This window comes from Haemaphysalis longicornis, unplaced genomic scaffold, assembly GCF_048455015.1.
Source record: "Haemaphysalis longicornis isolate Haplotype H1 unplaced genomic scaffold, Haemaphysalis longicornis Haplotype H1 scaffold_7, whole genome shotgun sequence".
In the NCBI taxonomy this organism is placed as follows: Eukaryota; Metazoa; Arthropoda; class Arachnida; order Ixodida; family Ixodidae; genus Haemaphysalis; species Haemaphysalis longicornis.
The window spans coordinates 46,216,918-46,239,664 of NW_027526422.1; the positions used below are offsets into that span (position 1 = coordinate 46,216,918).

Below are 22,747 nucleotides of genomic sequence, written 5' to 3' on the forward strand. Positions count from 1 at the left end.
TGTCGAGGATGCACCTGTACACGACGCACGTTCTACTACCGCAAGTACATCTCGCCGTGGTCGGTTCGTGTCATAGCGCGAAGCTTCCTTCCAGAGAACCTGGGCGTCGGTCGGGGAGCAGGTGCGCCTGGCGGCTTCACGAAAAAGTTTGATTTCAATGTATGATAGTAAGTGTTCGTTATTTGATACCCGCACGTTCTACGCACGTTGTTCGGCCCGAGAGGATGTTTAGTCGTCACTCTTATACAAGGGCACGTGGGTTAGGGTCTTATTTTCTTGAGCTGCCGTATAGCGTCTATCTTTAACCCTTTCAGCGATAGAATCTTTATTTCTAGCAAAAAACAACAACAACAACAAACAAAACATCATCAGCCCTTCAACTCTGTAAAGAACGACAGGCAGCGAAGCTGTGGTGTGTTCTACCTCAATCTACGCATTCATGCACGAAAAAAAAAAAACGCGTTTTTTTTTTTTTGCGATTGAGCATACTTCCGAATTAGTTGAAGGAAACTTGGAAGGCCTATAGTTTTATCCTGCAGACAAACATGGGGCTGTGCATTTCCCTTCCGTAGAAGACCATGTACTGACAGCAGACGGCAATTGCACAATGTTTACAAGTTCGCTGCGAGCTACGTACTAATTATGAAAAGGAGACGAAACTTGGCTCAATCTTAGTCACCTTAGTGGCTAATTAACATGTAATTAGTTTTGGGATACTTAGGATAGTTTTTATAAAACAAGAATCACAGCCGTTTCAAGTCTAGCCGTACTTCCTCCGTGGACGGCCGTGTATTCACGGCAAACGGGAATTGTGTGCCGTTTAGAGCTATACTGTGAACTAAATTATGACAAGCTACTGAAACTAGGCGCGGTGTTGGAGTCGTCTTAGCGGCCAATTTCTGGATGATTTTTTCCCAACATTGCTTGTATTAGACTGGAGCTACAGAGAATTCTCGCGAAACTGGAGGCACAATTTTTTTTTCGTGTCGACGGCACGCGTAGACGGACGGACATCTACTATCGCCGAGCAGAGCTATAAGTGGCTTTGCTGTAATTGATTTTCTGTGTTTTCCTAAATTTTAGGGCCCAGTAAGCTTACAAACATAAATTCAGCCGATATTGCCAGTATTTATTAATTTATCGGCATTAAAATTCATTACGCCTTTGGGAAAATAAATTTTCTCGAGAAGAACAAATCTTTATTGTCTTAGAAGCCATAACAACCTGTACTTACAGAAAAAAATCTGGTAACGCAAGTATTAACAGATTTGAAGACTTTTTGAGAAACCAGGATTCCAATTTCTTTGCCCGCCCCTTTGTCAGGCCTTCTCTCCATAAGATTTTTGTATTTTTATGGCAACCAACTCTGTGAAAACGCAATAATAGCGATGTCTATCGCCAGAGGAATCCTCGAACATTTCTTCGCCAGAAAACCAGCGGTTTTGGTTTTGCTATTCGGGCAGCAGCCGATATTTTGTGTGACGTCGTCAACTGACTACACCAGGGCCGAAAGGGTGAATACCTGGTCACGTAAACTAAAGGGCTAGTTGGTTGCGCGGCATGTTGGTAAAACAGTGCAGGGGCTACGGCCTTCTTTTTAAAAGACGGTACTCTTTTCTTGGGCTACTTAGGCCCAAAAATTTTGCTCTGTCTTCCTGTCCCTCGGTTCAGTCATCCGGCCAAAAGTTGAGAATTTTTGAACGAGAGGTTTATATAGCCAAAGCCTTTCCGAACCACAAATCTTGAATTATCCTTCGTACTTGCCAACATTGTTGAGCAAAAAGAAAATATTAGGCATAGTTGAGGCAAAACATCAATGCACAGCTGGCACTCGCAGTGTTGTTTTAATTGAAAATTAGTGTGTGCTTGATACTTGCTGCAGCAAATAAACAATATGCGTTGAAAACAATATTTCGAGCCATAAATACAAAAAGAACTCAAGCGAGCCAGGACCTCGTTGCAGTGTTCCCAGTTTAACGGTGACAAAAGGTTCCAGTAGATGGCGCGAGCAGTGGAACGCGGGAAAATTGAATTTACTTTAGCAAACCTTTCAGTGCTTAGCGTGGAAGGATCGAAAGGGAGGGAAGGGCGGGAGAGAAGAGAGGCATTTAAGTGGCAAAAGCAGCGGAAGACTATCGCCTTTCGATGATATTTGCAGCGAAGGGAGCAGTATATTCGGCTAATTTTTTTCCTCTTCGTACCTTCTTTGTTTCACCGACGTATCACCAGGAGCCGTTTTGCATCGTTTGGCTTGTGCCGTAGAGTTTTTTAGTAAGTATACTAGATGGGAAATTGCGCCCGGTAAGCCATGTCGTCATGGGGGTGTATGGGAAGACCCCCGCTTTTGGCTTGGGCTTGGCATGACAATTGGATTCCTAAGCGGTTTTTGGGATTTGCTTTCTTCACTATGCATTATCACGTCTACGAGCTACGAGGAAGCCTAAATCCTTCCTGTTCTGTGGTAACCGTCCTCGGTTAAACAGCAGGCAGTGCGTTATAGTACCTGCTGTCGGTCAGGCCGCAGTCAAAGGACGTATGACTGAGCGGGTAATATGCCACCGCGAAATTTGTAGTCGACGAAAAAAAGAAACAAAATGCACTTCGACCCTTCGACGAAGACAAAATACGTCAGATACGGGCGCCTGTATCCGTCCTATCTTGTCATCGCCCACGACTGCTTAACGCCACGTTTTCTTTTTTTCAAGTATAAACCAACTCGCCTAGCGGCAGGTTTTGTTAAACTGTAGCTGACGGTCGGTGCACCGATTCACCACGAAGGCGACGTTTTCATAGGCACGCTCAAAAAACATTACAAACTCTTCAAACAACTTATTATCTGAAATAATTATAAAATAATACAATGAGTCTCTAATGAGTCCCCAGTCCCCCCCCCCCCCACCCCAAAGTTAACATTGTTCGTAACTACGACGTTGGCCTCAGCGGCACAATCGTTCTGGCAAAAATGCGCTTTACTTCTTTTTTCCTTAGATTTAAAATGGCCTTTTTTATTTTCAAATTACACTATTATTCTTGTTTTTGGGGCACTTTGCTTAAATTTGCGTTCAGTAAACGTTTCAGTCCAAGCCGATGACGAAACTAAGGCGAGTGCATGATGTAATGGTGGTCCATGACGACACAGACGGCCTTTATATGATCCGCATAGACGCTAGCGCCAGATTCCTCTCTAGTGTATATTGTAAGACACTCTATGGCTTGTGCATGGCTGAACCGTTTGTGTCTTCAAGACTGCCTGTCACGACAAAACTAACGCTGCTCACACGCAGCCGCTGGCTTCGCAAGGCACCCATAAAACCCAGCCTAGTGCTTGTCGCAATATTTTACGGGTGTCAATAACCTTATGTAGGGGCTATTGTTTGACTGTATTCTGCTTGCATATGTCTCTTCATTGCCTTGGCGTATGTTGGAGCTCGTGAAAAAAGTCTCGTACTGTCATATCACACAAGCTCGTTTTCTGAAACCCGACTTGCGCAAGAGTCTTGGGGAGAAAAAAATGACTAAGTTATAAACGATACTTCATTCAAAGCGGGTATGATTTGCTTTCCCTGCTATGAAGTTTAGACCGTGAAAGGCTTCCGATAAAGTGAAAATTCGAATAAAGCGATTTTCTTACGACGGTGGTTTACTGCATATGCTTCGCTTTCACTGACGAACTCTCTGAGGTATCTTTTCTAATTTTTTCTCCGTTTAAAAGCGACAATAGTAAGAAAAATTAAAGCCGTTCCACTTGATGTGAAAGCTGTCGGAAGTGCAGAGCAGTTATTCGCCATAATGGGCTGTACCGCCGTTTTCCGCTTACTGCTACCACCCCATGCAATTCAAATTTCCCGCCTTCGCAGTGCTCGTGTGCCCCCTGCCTAAAACTGCGCCAGCGGGAGTTCTGTTCTCTTTGTGCTTTTCTCCCCGCACGTGCCGGCGTTGCACTGCCACATTTTGCGTTTAAAAACCAACCCAACGGGCGTCCTTAACTAAAGGAGCGCGGGCGCTGCCGGTTAGTTACGCATATTTTTCCCCAAATGTACCTATAGTTTCCTTTGCGCTAAACAACGGGAAGATGTATTACAAGCGCCAGCGTTTCAAGAGTTTCGAACGCTTATGACTATATAAACCACTCGGCTTTCGAAGCCTCTGGGATACGCCGCGAAGAACAGCGTTACCCCGGGACGCCGCCTTGGTGCTCCATATACTTGGGTCGAGCGAGCGAGCTAGGACGACAAGGCGAGCGCCTATAGTGCTCTGCACTTAATACCGCGTGGAATATAGTACTTGAATAATCGTCAGGATTGCATAACCAGAGACCATGGTGGCGCAGGGACCTCAAGGACGCGGTGGCCGTTTTTCTGATGGAGGCGAAAAGCGAAAACGCCCGTGTGTCGAAATTTCAGCGCATAGTAAAGATCCCCTTGTGGCCTAAATTATTTGTAGCACGCCACCACGGCTCGCCTATAGGCCAGGTGTAGACTCGGCGCGTTAAACAAAAAAATTCAACATCTTAAAAATTGCATTGCCGCCCGTGGACAGCCGCTCTTGTCCCGTACAATCACCCCAAGGTGTCTTCACACCTTGGGGTGATTGTACGGGATGTTTTTCGTTCGGGTCGTAGAGGTGCGCTTTGTTTCCAGGATAGCGGACTGGATTTTCAGCCCACGAAGCAGGCACTCCTGCTCGGAGTCATGCCGACGTTCCTGCTTGGTTCCCAGCAGGGACTTACAAAGCCGGCCAGAATGATAAGGCGGAGCGGAAGGGCGCTTATCGGCGCGCTCGGCTCTCTTGGCATCCGTTGAACTTCAGGAACTGCCGTGCGAGATGGCGGCAGTTGGCCCCTTGCGTGCGGTTTCGACAGCTTACCGGAACGATAGCCGTATCGCAGGAGCTGCAAGCCGTCGCTAAGCAGCGTCCCTAAACAAGACAAAGGCGAAAGAGTGCATCTTCTCAGAGTAGCTAGGCTGAGTCCGTCGAATCATCGGGCGAAAAGTGGAGTGTGCCTTGTACGCGGTAACGACGCCAAGTTTGGAGGTCAAGCCTTGGCCAAAAATTAGGAGCTTTTCGACCAGCTGTCGAAGCTGTATAAAATTTGCATCACACACGTGGTTAGATAATTTACACGTATTTATTTTAACAGCGGAGCTGTTTATCCTTGCGTTCCAGCTAGCCGTGCCGGGCGTCGCTCAAAACTGGGCGCAGCAAAGTGGATAGGCGGAAAAATGCTAGGCCAAGACGTGTGAGGGTAAGTGGCGAGGAGGCAAGGAGCCGACGAGTAGGTGTGGGGAGTGCTCACCGTTGCGCAGATTTTGGGGTGGGGAGGCGCACGTCGGGGATTGGCTGCGCGTAGTTACGACGTAAGCTCTGCCGTGCAGTTGTTCTCCAACTTGAGAGAGACGGCATGCGCTCGGCGGAATCAGTGAGAGATCTACCGATAAGATGGGCAGACCTACCAAGGTGCGCTCTCCTGAAGTAGAATTAGAGGCATAGAAAAGCTATAGAAAACGCAGAGTTACAGCTACAGCAAAAGGCAAGTTAAAGCTAGTGTTGATCGCCAGCTCCGCTGTTTCGTCAGTCTTCGCATCTCAATGTCGAGGGCTGCCGAATTTCTTTCTCATTATTTCGCAATAGTAGCGACTATGGCTTTGCGATAATTACTTTTAACCGCAACGATGGCTCAGAGGTGTAGCACTCGCCTCGTATGCGGGAGGTACTGGGTTCGAATCATGGCACTGCCGGGCACCCACCGGTTTCTATAATGGATACAGGCGTCCCTAGTCGAGTGCGGACCCTTGAAAGGGGAATCCACGCCTGACAGCTGCCTTTACCCTTGCGAGGGGCCCCTGACCCTTGTCCATCTGGCGGGGCCCCCCGCTATCATGCCGTGTTGCGCCATTGCCGGTGGTGAAAGAGTCTGTCTGGCGGCATGTCCTGCCACAGGCGGTTGCGAGTTGAGCGTCCACCGTGGCTGTGGAAGGCACCATGTGAATTCGTGTTCCTTGGTGACGCCGGGCACCTATTGGTAAAATAGGTACAAGCGACTTCCCGGCCTGGCGCTCGGCCCTTGTGTGGGACTACAACGCTTGGAAAGTTCACCCGGCTTGCAGGGGAAATCGTCCCTATGGGAAGGGGCGGCTGCAAAAATGCAGGAACTTTTTTTTTTGACACTTGAAATGAATAGTTTCACTTTAGCAGACAAACATGCGCCTGTCCATGTCCCTCCCGTGGAAACCCTTGTATCGACAGCAGACCAGAAATATTTATCCTTTATCGTTTATACTTCGTTGTGAACGACCTAACCATGAAAGGCAAACTTCCCGTGACAATATAGTGTTTTTAGCGGTCGATTTCTGTATAATTGTTTTTGGGGAAAGTTTTCAAATAACGAATAATGGCCCTTCATAAATGGCCATAAATAAAAGAACTGTGCAGAAGGTCACGGCTATTGCCGATAACTAAACAAGGCCCAGATCTCTCCGTCATACAACATAATGGCAGGGTCGCTCAGCCATCGATCGCCTTTATGTCACACGCGAGGAGCATACCAAGCCCTCCCGTGCTGTCTAGCGCTTGCTTCAATGTAGAACCTCAGACACATTTAAATGCCGTGCACAACTGCAGGCCCCACAATGCGCGGGCAAGCGCGGGCCAACTCATATTCTTTCGCCTCCAGTTGCGTGAAGAAAACGATTTCATGGAAATACAATTTGTTCCGCTTTCCCACGCATTGTGGGGCCTGAAACTGCGCGCCGCAATGCTATGTGACTAGGATTCTATAGTCAATTTCACAAGCTGCTTGCAGCAGGGCCGAAGCTACGAGGTGTGCCGAGAGGGTTCTAACTGCGCAACGTGGCAACGGAAATGTTCTCTGAAGTCCCAACGCCTGTAGTCACTTTGTTTTATATCCGTTTGGAGAATGTCCCGGTGACCTAGACGCAGTCCCTGGGTGGATTGGTTGAGAGCTGTGTATCATCAATTTTGCTATACGTAGCTTGTGATGTCAACTACAAGTGTCGGATGACGTCGGAAGTTTAAAGTACCATTTTTTTATTCGTCGTTTTTTGCATTTATAACTCCGGGCTTACCCACAAACTAAAATGCATGAATTAAGACTGGGTGCCGTTAGGAAAGCGCAGAACCACGAATCACTGCTTTCCGCTACGGAAGACTCGAGGACCTAGTGCGCGTTCGTTACTTTTTTTTTTTTTTTTTCAGTCAAAGGAAGGTGGCTTTCTTGTCGTTGGCTCCGAAAGCATCCAAGGCCACTTTTTACGACCGCGAATACCCGCGTTTCCACGAGTTGAATTAAAGATGAGATTTACCGCATTGACAGGTCTGAAACTGCCCAGAGGTGGCATGCAATGGCACAGAAGACCACAGGCCCCACAAAGGGTTTACTTTGTGTTACTATTTATTGGTGTGCATGGGCTTGTTGGTTTCGTTCTCAACTAACATGCATGTCGCTAAGAGGGAAGGGACCGATTGCTGAGAGTTTACCGGCTAGAAGCTTTCCTGCAACACCTACGAAGGCGGTTTTATATCAAGAGCGATGAGACGTCATTTGCCAGTTTCACAAAACTGCGCCAGTAATACCCATCTATAAATGTGGAGGTGTCTCGGGGTTTACACGAAGAAAATGATATCAGTTTTTGGAGGTTGAACTTTCCTACCAGGTCGAGTTTACGGGGAGATAAGGGCGAGGAAAGGTTAAAGTGGGGTACTGTGTGCAACTAGTGTTAAGGTCTACAATTTGTAGTTCGTTTGAGCCTGTGGGTAAGTCAAACTTAGGGAAGTCATTTGCCCCCCTCTTACTTTTGCGGGCTTTCGGTTATCACCAACCGATTTCTTAACGTCATGTAAGAAACGTACGGCTCGCACTGGTCGCCATACGGCACGAATGGTGGCACGACGACAATCGGATGGTATGCTGACATCTCGGATCGAGGGCGCTGCTGACGTTTGGTGAAAATAATTTAAGCTTAGAAATAAGTCTGCCGCACATTTAACTGACCTGGTACTCCAAAATGCGAAGAGAACAAAAAAAAAATAAAAAATAAAATACTAGCACACTTTTCACCGTCGAACTCCCACAATGGAGCGGTATATAGAACTAGGGATAAAATTTATGCAGCCTAGTACAAACTACTGTCATGGACAAAGGACATACATCGTCAGAGAGATTCTGTGAAGGCATGCGTCAGGGCCGCACAGACGACAAATGTTCGTACGTGTCGTGAAACGAGGCTGCACGCACAGCACGTGTTCACTGCCCTCGCGTACAGGTCTGACAACGAAAAAACTGTGGTTGATTCCTCTGTCATAGGAATTGATAAAACACGAAAGTGAAATGTGCAGCAAAATCTGCAGCTGAGCATGATTTGCGGGTCGGCGGCTGTCTGGTGGGTGTGCTTGGTGCTGGTGGGTCGCTTTCTGCTGGTGGGTCGCTTCGACAAAGGTGTACTAGCATTATTTCCGTCACGGATATGACGTCAGTGAAATCTTGGTGTACACCGGCATAAAACGTACTCTTTAGTACTAGAACGTACTCTTTAGTACTAAAGGTTGCTTCCCCGCACCAAGACCCTGTGTGCAGGGGTACACCTTTTACAGGCCGCTTGCTTCGTTGAACTGCGTCAGTTCCGTGACGGATATGACGTCATTGAAATCTTTGTGTATCCTGGAATAAAACACTTTCGTGTTAAAAAAAGGGGGGACGGGTGGAGAGACGCCTGGAGTGTTTTACGGCAATTGTTTTATGTCGACATTAAAACAGACACAACGCTCAGGTGCAGTGAAGTTTTGTTCATCGTAAGAGCCGTATTGCCGCGAACTATGTTTCGGTGCCAGCGCGGGGCCGCACCCGGCAATTTTTTTCTATCCTTGTTATTTCTTGGCCGTCATAAAACCAGGGCTGGATATGTGCGTACAGTCACGGTTGCAATTTTAAGCGTGCTATGGATATCTCATTGCCGTTGCTGGCCACTCCAGCTTATAGACTTCTGTTCAGCAAGGGTTCCGTTTACTTTTGTGGATACCTTTGTTTTGCCTTGTTCAGTGGCCCCAACACCGTATGTTATACCCTCCCAGTGAGGGTGTTTAGGTGCCATTTAAATAAACAAATAAATAAATAATACCATCCATTCCTAAAAAAAGTTGAGAGAAGCGTGAATGCTTTCTCACATCAGAACTGCGTCAAAATTGCGTCAAAACCTTCGCTAAAGGCATGTCCACCCTTCGCTGAAAGTGCGTCCAGTCGATCGTCAAACCTTCGAGACCCAAATCGCAATCGAAGAACGAACCCATGCATGAGACGATTTTTTTCCCGCACTAAGTAAACGCATCTACAAATGATTTAAATGTATACTGATGCGTGGTTTATGAGGTAAGGCTATATACTATTGTACTCCTTCTTTACGATCGATGCGTGTAATGACTTATCTAGAACCGTCAGTTTTTCGAGATTTTCACGTAACCGTGTCAACGCAATTGAAGACCGGTTTCACGCACGCACCGCGTGTCCAGAGATTTTATCAGAGATTTTCGATCGAATAACCGGGCTATGGAGAAATGCATTAGTTTTTTGACAGGACGCTATCGGTCTCACTAGAAGCTTTCGCTTTAAAATAAATAATGTACTCGTTTGTTCAAAGCAACAGTTCTGTTTAAATTCTCCTCAACTCTAAGCTAAGCTAAGAGTTGAGTGGAATTGAGCGATAGCTGAGCTCACTGTTTCCTCCCCCGAGTCTGATTGACGCTATTGCTAATCTCCGCCTGTGCAGGAGGAGCGATGAAGCCCCGGAGCCTATGCGCGTCGGCGCTGGCGCTGGCCTTGCTGCTGCTGTACGTGTGCGCTGTGCGCCAGGTGCGCGGCCAGTCGGGCACACCGACGGGCAAGAAGCGCTCAGAGGAGTACACCTACTTCAACCACGACGAGATGACCGCCTTCCTGCGAAAAGTCAGCACCAACTACCCGGACTTCACGCGGCTATACAGCGCCGGAAAGTCCGTGCAAGGTACGTACGCGAGCGCTACGCCCAAAGGCATTCTTATCTCGTACACCCGTACACAGGCCCCGGAACCGATATATAACAACGCTGAAGCCTCTTTTCTTCTCCCGTCCGTGCTGTCCCGTCCTGCAAAAAAATATAACGCTCCTTTCTGGGAGAAAGATTGTTGAAACGCGAAGCTTTTCCCGATGCAGATGCAAAGCCCACAATCAAATCAGCGAAAGTCCAAATCTACGAAAGCGCGGGACTAACCGAATATGATGTTAGAATTTTGTATCTATTAGTTTATGATTGGGTCATCTGAATGTGTCGATTCGGTTAGCTCAGTGATGTCGTAGATTTGGACTTACGCTGATTGGATTGTGGGCTTTGCATCTGTATGGGGTAAAACTTCGCGTTTATGTTCTTCTTCTTCTCCTCCTTCTTCACCATCATCATCATACCATAATAATAAGAATATAGTTTGGGGTCGCATATCTCCACTGTGTCCCACTTCAGTGCTTCATGCTCGCCAGCGGTGGGGATACACCGTTACAAGAACAAAAGAACGTCTAAATAAATCTCACCCAACTTGTTCTCCCAGTTTTCCTACCTTAACTCCTAGAACCGCGGAAGTCTTGGGTAAAAATTTGCCGCCTATCCTCTTGCTTTGCATTACGGTAACGTTACGCCTACCGCTGCCACGTACAGATCATCCTATTTCTTCGTTTTTACCCTTCACGCTCTTGCTCTCCCCTTTCTGTTCTCCTACCATATGCCTCTTTCCCCAATAGCCTTACTACCTCCGACTCAATTTTATACCTTATCAGAGGGGAGTATCCCCTCTGATACTCCCCTTCTTACCCCTCCATCAACATTCCTCCACCTTGTGCTTACTCATCTTTCCCTCTCTCTGCCCTCGCATTCCCCTACCCCCGACCCCACCTCCAATCTCACCACCACCTCGAATCCTCTCTCCTCCACCTGTGCTCCCCCTGATGTCTTTCTTCTACTCTTACCTTCCCCATCGCTCTCCACTCATCTCTCTCTCTCTCTCCTTTCTCCATTATATCCCCGCTCACCTTCCCCTTCCTTTCCACTTTCTGCTCCGCCCTTCGTATATCTTCGTCCTTCAGTTTGCTTCGCAACTGCCGATTCTTCTTCCTGAAAAAGGTTGATGAGGGTGACCCCTTCTCACTTTTCCCCCTTACCATTCCGTTCCATGCACCCCAAGCCTCACCCTATCCGCAGCGCTTTTTTCACCGCCCTCTCCCCCTGCCTCACTCTTTCTTTACCTCTAAATCTCTCACTATCACCAGTTACTAGAAATACTAAAATCTGCACGCACATCCACGCGAGCGAGTTTGGTCTAGGGAAAACCGGTCGTATGTGAAATGTGATGGCAGACTGTCAGAAAGGGGATTTACCTTAACTTTCTCGGAAAATCTTCCGCTTGAAAAGAACTCGCCCCCTTGTACCCGCAGGACGTGACCTCTGGGTCCTGCTGGTGACGAAGGATCCACAGGAGGAGACGCTGCTCAAGCCCAACGTCAAGTACGTTGCCAACATGCACGGCAACGAGGTGACACTCTGGGTTCTTTTTTTTTCTTTTGCGCAGAGCTTGTCCTGCCTTGATTGAGTTACTCCTTGGTTGCGCTACTTATACTTACCGCTGGCTTGCTTTCATTGTTAAAAATTAGGAACAATAAGGGGGCCACTACAAATCATTGCGGGATGCCCAAATGTATTGACAACAAATGTATTGGCCAGTGTTGACACTTTGGCATCGAGAACACAGATAGCCTTCAAAGTAAAGTTTTGTTCAAACGTTTTCTCTCATGAACGATATGGAAAGTGGGTCTACATGGTATTAAGGAGCTGTTATTGACTTTTGCTGTGTACATTTAGTGCTAGCTGAATTAGACTTTCACTGTGAGGAAGCTACATCTTTTACATTACAATAAAGGCAGCGACGGAGCTTCTAGTTTGGTGTCGGAAATCTTAGCCCCCTCTGAAGGAAAAGCGCGCTTCGCCATGTTGGAGCACCGCCGGCGCAAATGACGGAAGAGCTATCATTTCAGCCATAGTTAACGAATAGTATTTTCAGCGGGTGGTACCGGTCCAAGAGGCCACAAGTGCTTTCACTGTCATTCATCTAGCGCTTTAATTAAGCATTTGACGAGCGATGTGGTCTTGCGCCCCGAACCCCCCCCCCCCCCCCCAAAAAAAAAAAAAAAAAGTAAGCGTACTCGCTTGGCAGCACCATCTTTCATGCGCGTACGATCACGCGCAGGGATACAGCCGAAGAACCAAATCGCGATGTTAGCTACATATGCTCTTTTTGGTAGCCTTCGCGAGGCTTGCCCAGCGGAACGTAAAAAGCTACTGCTGTAGAGCAAAGACTTAAATTTTGTTCACAATTTCACCAGGTCAGTCTCTCTTGGCGGAAAGAAGGCAAACGAAGGAATCTGCATGACCACAGTAGTGCGAATACCTGCAGAGAATAATAAATGTCCCAGGTCACTCACCCTGAACGAGTTGGCAATGCTGAGAAGGGTGCCAGCTGATGCTGATTCATGTTTGATCAAAGACGAAGGACAAAAACACGCACATACAAATTGCGCTCGTCTTGTGCATGTTTTCTGTCCTTCGTCTCCGTCTCTTGTAAACGCACAGCGCAGACAAACAGAAATAAGTTGGGCCCTGCACTTCAATATTCCAACCAGCATTTTTAGCCAGAGTACAGATGAAGACAGGGAACAGCGTGCGGACAGTGTGTGTTCGCCACGCCTGAGTGGCAAAGCTTACAGGCGCTGGCTCTAAAAAAGGCACGCAGCTTGGGGTGCTAACCACTCTTACATTCGGGAAGGCGTCCCCGAACCAGGCTCGGTCGCCTCCGTCATTTGAAGTAGCGTGGTGGGGAGCTGCCAGCAAAAGTTGCTGCCTTGGTGATGACTACAAGAAGCCAAAGACAAACTTAACTGGTTAACTGCATGGCAAGAGATGAACCGAAGCAATACAGGAACAATAATCTTCCGGGTGAGCTTACAGCAACGCTCTACCGGAGCGACAGCATGGATTTGCTGTTGCAAAATGAACTGAACTATCCACCGAGAGGGCGGGTTTTATACACAGTAGCCACAAAGGCTGCGCGGCTTTCCCAGTGCTTCTGTGCTCACGGCCCGAGAATAGTACAGAAATACACAACGCTCTTCCCGGAGTTCGTGACGGGCCAGAAGTAGGGGCACTCGTTGAGTCTGAGAGAGGGTGGACAGGGGATCTCGGCTGCGGCGCCCGCGTCGCCCGGACATGTCTCTACATGAAGATCCGTTCGCTTCGTGTTTGGCAGCTGCAACGGTTGGAGTCACCGCCACCAGGCCCCGCGCGCAGGCGCACATGACGAGTGAAGGCTCTGCCACAAAGCACAAGAGCACTGCACAAAGCTTGCAGTACGCGCACACAGAATAGCGGTGCTCTGAATCGTAACACCACCTCGCTGTTGTGTTGCATGCTTAAGTAAGCAGTAATACGCAGAAGGGACAATAAGCCATTGCGCACTTGCCCCCAGCTGGCGTTCGCAAAAGGTACCCATAAAATCGCACATAAATTACGTTATTTAAATAAAACCATGGCAAGAGGACGGGATTTGAACCCAAGGACGCTCGGTCATAGGCAAGGGAGCCTGTGCCCCTTGTGGCTCCATAATGCGTGCTATAATAGGACACAAAGAAAAGGCACGCGCCTTAAGTTTCAACCTCCACTATAAAAACATGGCCATGTGCTTGTGGCTGTATGCTGCTTCGCCTTTGATTCACTATATGGCACAAATTGTCGTACGGAGCTTAGTTTGAACACGAGGTATAGAAACGCATCGCTTGATAGAAGGGGCGCTATTGCCGTCGTTATAAAGTCTTCACCATCCGATCTTCAATCGTTTGCACTCTGAATATGGTTACGGATCCTCGCCAACTCTGGAGTATTATAGCAGAGCGGAAAACCGCTCCTGTTAAGGCGCCCGGTACACCCCCCGCGCACCCGCACATGCGCCCAACCGGTATCGCCGCCTTTCGCACGCGCATTGCCGTCGGTCGCTTAAGCGGGGTTAGTCCTCTCTGGTTCTGCATTAGAGAAAGAACAAGGTGGTTGTGCTTTCCGACTTCACTTAAGGTTCTCTCTCTGCCCATGGCAAGTCAATAGTAACCCTTGGTCTGTCTGTATCTAGAACCGTTGTTTGAAGTCGGAGATTTAATTAGCATAAAAATGCGCCCCCATTCACGCAATCCGCGGCTTCCTCCTCTCTTTCATACACACAAATATGCAAGTTTACTCCCGGCGTGCCACCCGCCTTGTTGTTTCAAGCACGTTTATCTTCAACGAAGTTCAACTTCCAAGATTTGTGGCAGCACGTTTGCTCTCCGGGGTAGTAGTTATGATGAGTTATCCAAGAAGTAATTTTGAAAGAAACGAATTACTTTTAGCTCTAAAATAACTGCGGTAGTTTACTACATTACCCATTTCTGCAAAATATAATTAATATTGCTTCGTAACAATAACTCCGTGGACGCCATGAAAGTATTGAGCAGCTCGTGCTGTCCACGAAGCATGAAAAATGCATTTTGGAGAGAATTTCGAATGGCCCAGAAGGCGCCTAATTGACTCCTTTTGCGCTTGCTTTGCTGCAAATGACGTAGAAAACCGGTAGCGTTTCTGCTGCCTGTACATAATGCCCCACTTACGCTCCTCCGCTGCCTTCCTTCCAACGATCGCTCACACTCCACACCTCCTCCCGTCACTCCTTGTTCTCGCTCTTCACTCTTCGTCCCCTGCGCATCCTCGCTCCCTTGTTTCCTGTCTCCCTCCATCCTCCTATTTCCCATTCCCCTCACATTCCCCTTCCTGCCTTGCTTCTCGCGTCCAAATATTATGAACGAAGGATATTTATTCCTCCTCCGGTCCCCACTTCTCTTCTCCCTCCTTCCCTCTCCTCTCCCCACACTAACTCCTCCCTCTCCCAGTCTGCTCATGCTTCTCTCATTTCATTTTCTCCCGCCTCTTTTCCTATCCTCCCCGTTCTTCCTCCGCCACGTTTATTTACCCCTTGCATCATCCCTCCTCTCCACAACCGTCGTCCTTCCTTCACCAGTCCCCTCTACTTCCCTCTTCCCATCCTCCTCTCTCACCCACTCTCCGACCTCGTCTTCGCTCTTGTATAACCTGTCCCTTTTACCCGTGTCACCTGACTCACCGCTGACCCGTGGGTAGGTCGTTAAGGAATGACAAGTACTGAGTGGGTCACGGGTTCACTGGTCAGTGGCCCACCCGCGAGTCACGTGGCCGACCGGTTGGTGAATGGTTGCTGGTCGCCACTGTTGAGTAACCAGTGGCCCACAAACTGCCAGAGTCGGTGACCCATTAGCGAGTAGAACCGCCAGTAAATTCTATGACTGATTTAGGTAACAGAGAGACTGATCGAATATTTTACCCTTACGTAGCCAGTGCAAGACTATCGCTCTTTAATTAAACAGAGCCATGTACCCTTCAAGATGCGAACCAAGTTGCTTTGCAAATGCAGGCCGTGGGCAGGCAGCTGATGGTGTACCTGATCGCACACCTGCTCACACGCTACAACGTGGATCCCTATGTGCGCTACCTGCTGGACAACACGCGCATCCACATCATGCCTAGCATGAACCCGGACGGCTACGAGATCTCCAAAGAGGGCGCCTGCACTGGCACGCTGGGACGGTGAGCGCCGCCCTCCTCTTCTCTTGTTCCTCTGCCTGAGTTTTTCACGCCTGCTCCGCCTTAAAGCTGAAAGCGTTGCTCGTTTCAAAGGAGGTACAGATAACTATGCGCTTGTGGAAAAGTAGTGTTGAATGGAGCAGGAACGCGCAACTCGTTACCAGGCTTTACGCAGTGTGGTGCGGTTTCATCGCCAGCCTGTCTCGGCTAATGACAACGATACCACTTCGTCAGCTGACTGCACTGGAGAGTCCTGCCAGAGTCTGAATTTATTGAGAGTACCCCTCCTTAGCGAGAAGCAGGTCAAATGCGTCGTCGTCCCGCACATCAAGAGTGGCACTCCTTCCACCATTGTGTCGAACCGAAGGATCTGCAGCTATTCACTTGGCAAACAGGGGGTTTATACTCAGGCTGTCACATTTTCGTCGCATAACAAAAATGGTGTCAATAATAGGCGCTAAGGGGTTCATTTTATTTTTCATATCACCTATACTGCTCCTAAAAATGGTCTTCCCAGCATTGTATCTGTGTATAGTATTAAAGCCGACCTAGAAGGGCTCGGTGCATAACGTTCGGCAGGAATACTCAAGCCCTTATTCGGGTATTTCTCAAATGCATCAGGGCCTTTTTCCTTTGATATCAGACTCCTCAAATTTATCATCATCATCATGCGCCCGAACAATGTCTCAACAATTCATTTGGGCTAGCAGTGAAGCCGACTTCACATAGATCTGTTTTAGTGCTCCCGGGTATGCAGGAGTTTCATGGAGGAGCTTAAGTAGAGTGCCTGGGGCCCTTCGAGGGAAATCAGAGTACTGATATTTCCTCTAGCAAGTGTTTTCCTAGGAATACATTTCTGTTTATTGGTGGAGCCGACCTGCAATTGGCTCAGTGTATAGCAGAGCGGCTTACGCATTTATCCGGAGATTCCCAATGGGGAGTTTCTGCTCTGTTTTACTGATGAAAGGCTTCTTTCTACTGTGCAGGGAGCATAGACACGTAAATTTTAAGTGTCAGATCAGTGCTCGATTTTATGAATGCCAATTGAAATGATTTAAACGTTGACCCACAGGGTGTTAATTTCGGTATTTTTCTAAAATCATAAGCATTTCTCGAGCTGTTACTAGTGAGAGTATCTCGGGATTTCTATGCGTTGTCTGAGAAAGTAATGCCCTCTCCGAGAACTGTTCTTTCAACCGTTATGAAAATTAGCCCACGTGGGGCAAGAGAATATGCTTCTGCACTACTGATCGCGAGGGGAACTTGTTTTCTTAGGGGCGACGCCCCTTAAAGGCTCGGGCTGTCAGCATTTCCTTTCGTCGTCGTCAATCGTCTCATGTAGTTACGGTGCTAAAACACCGAGACACTCGTTTTCCAACGCCTCGCGCTAGAACGTTTCATCTCCCTGGTAAAAACGCGTATAAAAGAATACACCGGGACACTCGTTTTCAATTCCTCCCGCTGGAACGCTTCGTGCTTCAAAGACACGAAACTCTTACAGCAAATCTGTATACCCCTGACTTCCCAACTGTTTCATCTCTGTGGGCAAAAGCGTCAAAGCGCCAAGAATACACTTATACACTGCATGCTTCGCCCCTCCGCAGGTTTCACGTAAGTGGACACGGCCCGGGATTTCTTACTCTATATACTGACCCCACTACATAGCTATCTCACACGTAGTTTTCACTGGGATAAAATGTAGTGGGTGGGCGTAGGTATGTTTGATTTAAGCTCTAAAATAGTAGCAGCGGGCCCTTTTGTATTAGTTAGGTCCTGGGTTATTGGATGTTTCGGTCGCCCGGCCTCGGTGAGCCCCGCGGTGACTCTGTCCTGTTCAATGCAGGTACAACGCGCGAGGCGTGGACCTGAACCGCAACTTCCCCGACCACTTCAAGACGCAGACTCAACAGCAGCAACCAGAGACCGAGGCTGTGCGTCGCTGGATCCACCAGATCCCCTTTGTCCTATCCGGAAACATCCACGGAGGAGCTGTCGTGGCCTCGTACCCGTTCGACAACTCGCCCAACGCTGGTACCATAACCCTCACGTTTGCTTAACCAATTCAAACTGCTTCTGTTTACTCGAAATGGCATGTGCATCATTCCACGCCGTTGCAAAAAGAAATTCAGGGAAGCTTGTACTCACTCGCAAGACTTGAGTGGCGAAGCTGTTGTGGTTGAGCATTGCAGAACACGTAGTTAAGTTTCAGTACCATTGTTTACTTGCATAGTTGCGGCGCTAGTACTCGTCGTCATATGCATCGAAGAGGTCGTCGTCTTCTTCGCGGCTAGTGGTGGATGCACAAAGTCATCCTCAGCACTGTAGACTTCCACCAGCTCTTCGCCATCGACTAGAGGAAGCGGTGGCGGGATCTGCAAGTCTTTTTGGGAAGGAGCGGCACACTCGTAGCCATGTCTTCAATTATCCATAATGGCTTCTAGAGAATGCGGTGGCCACGGTGACTTCTCCCAAACAGGGTGTCTTTTCAGCCTCAAGCATGAGCGTCGGAGTTCTTCTCTTTTACATGCGCGGTAGGGGTTGACGACAGCGCTGGGGCCCTTTTTTTCGCTAAAGCCACTGCGCGGGGCAGGGACGGTTGACGGTCGCCGCAAGGCACGGGCTCACGAGCGCTCGGAATTTTCGTGTATTTTTTCCTGCAGCGGCGAACTTACGGCTTGGGCAACAGCTCCGTTGTTAAAATATTCGAACCCTTCGTTGGTATACACGTATATTTTTCTCCGAAGTTTGCAGCCACTTTGTTTTGGTGTGTTGACATTGCACTCTTCTCACTTTCCAGTGTTCCACACGTACAACAAGCCCTCGGTGACGCCAGATGACGACGTGTTCCAGCACATCGCGAGCGTGTACTCGTTCAACCATGCCAACATGTACCTGGGCGCGCCCTGCTCCTCGGACAGGCAGGCCTTCCCCAACGGCACTACCAATGGCGCCGCCTGGTACCCGCTCGCAGGTGCGCTGTCCTGTTGCGCAGTACTTAAAATATAAATGGCCGCTTTGTATCGCAAACTTTGTAAATTCACTGCGCGTAAAGGTTGGACATACTGGTTACGATTTACTTGCGTCAAAGCATTACACTGAATGTGAACGTTCCCTGGGTTAACCTGTAATGCTGATGCCCAAGAACTATACTGGGACATGCTGTTCATTACGCTCCCTCGTAAAAATTATCATGTGGGCTGGTTTACGTACTTGTTACTTTTTGCTGACACATAAAGACAGAAGAAAGGTTAATACCACTACAGGCCGTAGCCGTATGGGGAATTGTGAATGCGCCTCCATAAGTCAATACAGCCTAGTTACAGGTTCCGTGACTCCTAGGAACCGTTTTCGTGAGCTATCTTGTGAGTCGCCGCGACTAGCACTTTTTCGGTGCGAATGCGTCTTCCCATATGAATGTTGCTAACAATTTGCACTCACGGCCGGACTGCGCAGGTGGTATGCAGGACTACAACTACATTTGGGAAGGCTGTATGGAGGTGACGTTCGAGATCTCCTGCTGCAAATTCCCGCACCGCCGAGAGTTGGCTCGCTTCTGGGACGACAACAAGCAGTCACTTCTCGCGTACCTGGGTGAAGTGCACAAAGGTCAGTGGAGCGCTTTTTTGTTACTTAATGCTGCAATTGACAGAACATTTTTTTTCTACCTGAACCCATGTGTTTAATCGATCTCCTGCTTTCCACGTGACTCCGCCGAGCGTCAAGGGTTGGCGGCATAATTATTTCTGCAAGTGCACGGTCTTCAAAATCGTGTTCAGCTTCTTTTTTTTTCTGCTACGGGGCCACTATACTTGCAAATCAGCTAGTCACTAGTAGAATGTCAACCATACTAGTCAAATCTTCGAAGAATACCCGAAGAACGCCATTTCTTTTTTCTTTCAACTTGCAAAAAAAAAAAACTGGATAAGAATTAACTGTGCGCATGTTTTGAGTACATTAAGGAAGTTATAAAGTGGTACTTTCCGCGTGTCTTTCTGTCCCATTTTGAACAGATCGCCAGTGAGATAGTTCTTGTGCCTTGGCATGTTTTGTGGTCAAAATATTAGAGGCTTAGTCTAAGACACAGCCTGTGGTTTAGATTCAATGCCTCTGAGCGCGCATTTTCTTGGAAGTGAGAGGCAGTGTGAAATGTTTTCCACATTCTCTCTCTATTTTAACGCCGTAATTTCGGTTGTTTTTTTTCCCCAATCCTCCAGGTGTGCGCGGCATTGTATCGGACGAGAATGGCAACCCGGTCGTGAAAGCGTTTATGCGAATTTCTAACCGCACCATAGGATTCAAGACGACATCGAGAGGAGAATACTGGAGGATCCTCAGACCCGGACGGTACACGCTTGAGGTAACCTTGCCTTGCATGCAAAGTCAAGTTCAGTGAGGAAACCAAGTGTACATTAATGGCACAAAGAGTTCAGGATGTGTTAAGGTATATTTTAGGCCAGAACTGGCAAACCAGCTTAAAACGATGAAAGATAGTGAGAGCATGGCTGACGGATACGGAAACCACCAACCTTCGATGCCTCGAAGATCTGTGTCAACATCAACAATTATTCACTACCGCAGGTCTCCGCACCGGGATTCCACACGGCTAAGCAGGACTTCATCGTGCTCGAACAGCAGATCTCTATCCTAAACGTGACTCTCAAGTCTCTGCACGAAGAGCCTGAAGAGCCAGAGGAGACTGAGACTTCCCAGAGTGCAGCACCGCAACCCACGGTAACACCTCCTCAGGGCGATGCAACCGTCCGCCCTTCCGCTGCTAACACCACTGTCGACCCGCCTGCCATTGTAACCGTTGGTGACGCCAAGCGAACGCCTCACGTGGTCGCTGCCGACGGCCGAAGTGCCGTCGGCACGGTCATGGAAGCCGGTGACTTTAGAGAGGCAGGAGGCTTCGGAAGCCTTGGACCACGCGACCCCGGCTGGCAGTATCGCACTAACGTCTATCTCATGGAAGTTAGGTCGAGGGCACCCGCTGGGCCGACTAGCCGGAGAGTGCCTCTGTTGTTGACGCTCGCGCTATGGCTTCTTCTTGTCGGCTCGTACCGTGGCTAGGGATTAGGGCTAATGGAAAGAGCGTGAAAATTATTACACGAAATAGTTAGCTCTAATAACTTGCGATTGGAGACAAAACGTCGGTGCTCTCTAGATCACTACGTGATAGCAACCACGTCTTTGGTGAGTGGTCTTGCCGATGTTTGAATTCCATGACACGATTTTGCTCTACGACAGATGAGTGGAAAGGGGAGAGCAGTAGTCAAAGCTCAACTAGTGGCGAAGGAAAATGACCACAACCCCAATACGCTTGCATTTGGAACTATAGACTTCCTGCATCTCGGACCACTGTAAAGGTCGTGCACGTTAGCCACGCCGTGTCTTGAACAGCGTGCGATGGCGATTACTGTCCGAAGAGTCTTTGAGGACGTATAACTGTCCCAAGTTAGATCTGCTGTAGCATTGGCGAAGAGAACACAGTCTAACATGAGTGGACAATGTGACGTCTGAGCTTGTCATGAACTCATTGTGGTCTCAGCTTAGCTTTAGTTTGGCTCATCACGCGCGCCATATCAAGTCGTTACTCTGGGGGGGTTTGCCTAATGAGCAGCGTTCCTTGTGCTGTGGGTAACTACTGCTATCCCTGCATGTGAGGGGTAAGAAAATTCCTTAGTTAACTGGGAAGCCACGTCAATTAGTCATCTTACAGAGCTGCGCTTATTGCGAAGCACTCACTCATTGAATGTACTATTTTTGTTGCTGCAAACCTAGTTTCTAGTCCTCGACAGCTCAGGGAATGTAAGTGCAAGCAATCACCAAAAATGGTTACAAACTTTGTGTCTATTGTTGGTGTGTACATATGAACTTGCGCTAAACACTGCCATGTCCATCAAGATGATCAATGCAAGAAAAATGTTGGGAGTGGAGGGAATCGGAGTTCTATGCACTTTAAAAGGCACAAAGAAAACAACCATGAGTACCTGAGCTTGCTTTTTTGGTTACAGTTCTTGAGGGTGGTGTTTGCACAAAGAACACAGTATGAATGATTGCATGTATACACAAAATCATGCCAACACCAGTCAGACTTACACACCGGCTGCCCTGAGTGCAGCCTACATTTTATTTCTCGTTTGTTATTATTTGTTTATTTCAGTGTCATGTAGATTACTAGGGGCAGAGAAATTGCGGTTAAAGCAAAGCAATTAAGAAAGATGACAAAGCAACATCACACTTAAGCGTATGCGAAAAGGATCCAGGCATAGGGATTGCGAAATTAGTCGGAAAGCACATCAAACTTACCAAACAAGTACTTCACTGTTCGAAGTATTGGCAGTCATTCGGAACTATTTTTTCAATTTTTGAACACTATGAGGCGCAAGTCATATTTCGACAAGTCAGTTCGTTCAATGCAAATATTGTGTATTTACAATCAAGTCGGTGTCACACATAATGCAAGAGACACATATCTTATGCTTCATGCAAAATTTATACAATATGCACATTGAAATTACTTCAGCTTTGCATTCCTTTTGTTTTTATTTCGTCCATTATCTCAAAGATTGGAGTAATGCTGCGGTACTTAGCTGCCTCCTATAATTTTCACACGAAGCCAAGCCACCGGGATATGCATTTCCTGGGGCATCTTGTTATGAGTGGCTGTGTGGATCCTGGGCAGTGTAATCATATTTTTGTAGACCTCCTGTACAGCAGCTGTCATGGAAATTACCGTTTGTGAAGGCGTAGGGATGCTAAACTCGTAAAAACATTGAAGGTTACAAAAGAGACATGTCAATGCCAACGCGTTATCTACATTTAAAAATCTATGAGGATATTTGCATTCAACCTAAGCCATTTTGCAATGCATGGCTGTAATGTTCATAATTTACAAACCTATAAACCGGAAATCTGTCAGTGAGTCAGCACGTACGGTCTTTTCGCGTGCTCGGCCCACCCCTGTATATAACTTCCTCCTCCATGTTGAGCCCGCAGAAAGAAAAATGCCCACATTT

At 47.9% G+C, this 22,747-nt stretch overlaps 1 protein-coding gene across 6 annotated transcripts in view; it reads left to right on the forward strand.

The window, feature by feature from the left end:
* Positions 1-22,747, forward strand: part of LOC144145482 (carboxypeptidase D-like) — a 114,342-nt gene that overhangs the window by 77,436 nt on the left and 14,159 nt on the right. For all 6 annotated transcript variants that reach the window (XR_013317506.1, XM_077677121.1, XM_077677120.1 and 3 more), the window contains exons 2-9: positions 9,780-10,013; positions 11,471-11,568; positions 15,559-15,731; positions 17,572-17,759; positions 18,526-18,699; positions 19,182-19,334; positions 19,943-20,085; positions 20,307-20,459. Coding sequence is in view for 5 of the 6 variants with exons in the window: in XM_077677118.1 (XP_077533244.1) it covers positions 9,780-10,013; positions 11,471-11,568; positions 15,559-15,731; positions 17,572-17,759; positions 18,526-18,699; positions 19,182-19,334; positions 19,943-20,085; positions 20,307-20,459 (1,316 nt within the window). In the remaining variant the exon portion in view is untranslated. The remainder of the gene's footprint in view (positions 1-9,779; positions 10,014-11,470; positions 11,569-15,558; positions 15,732-17,571; positions 17,760-18,525; positions 18,700-19,181; positions 19,335-19,942; positions 20,086-20,306; positions 20,460-22,747) is intronic.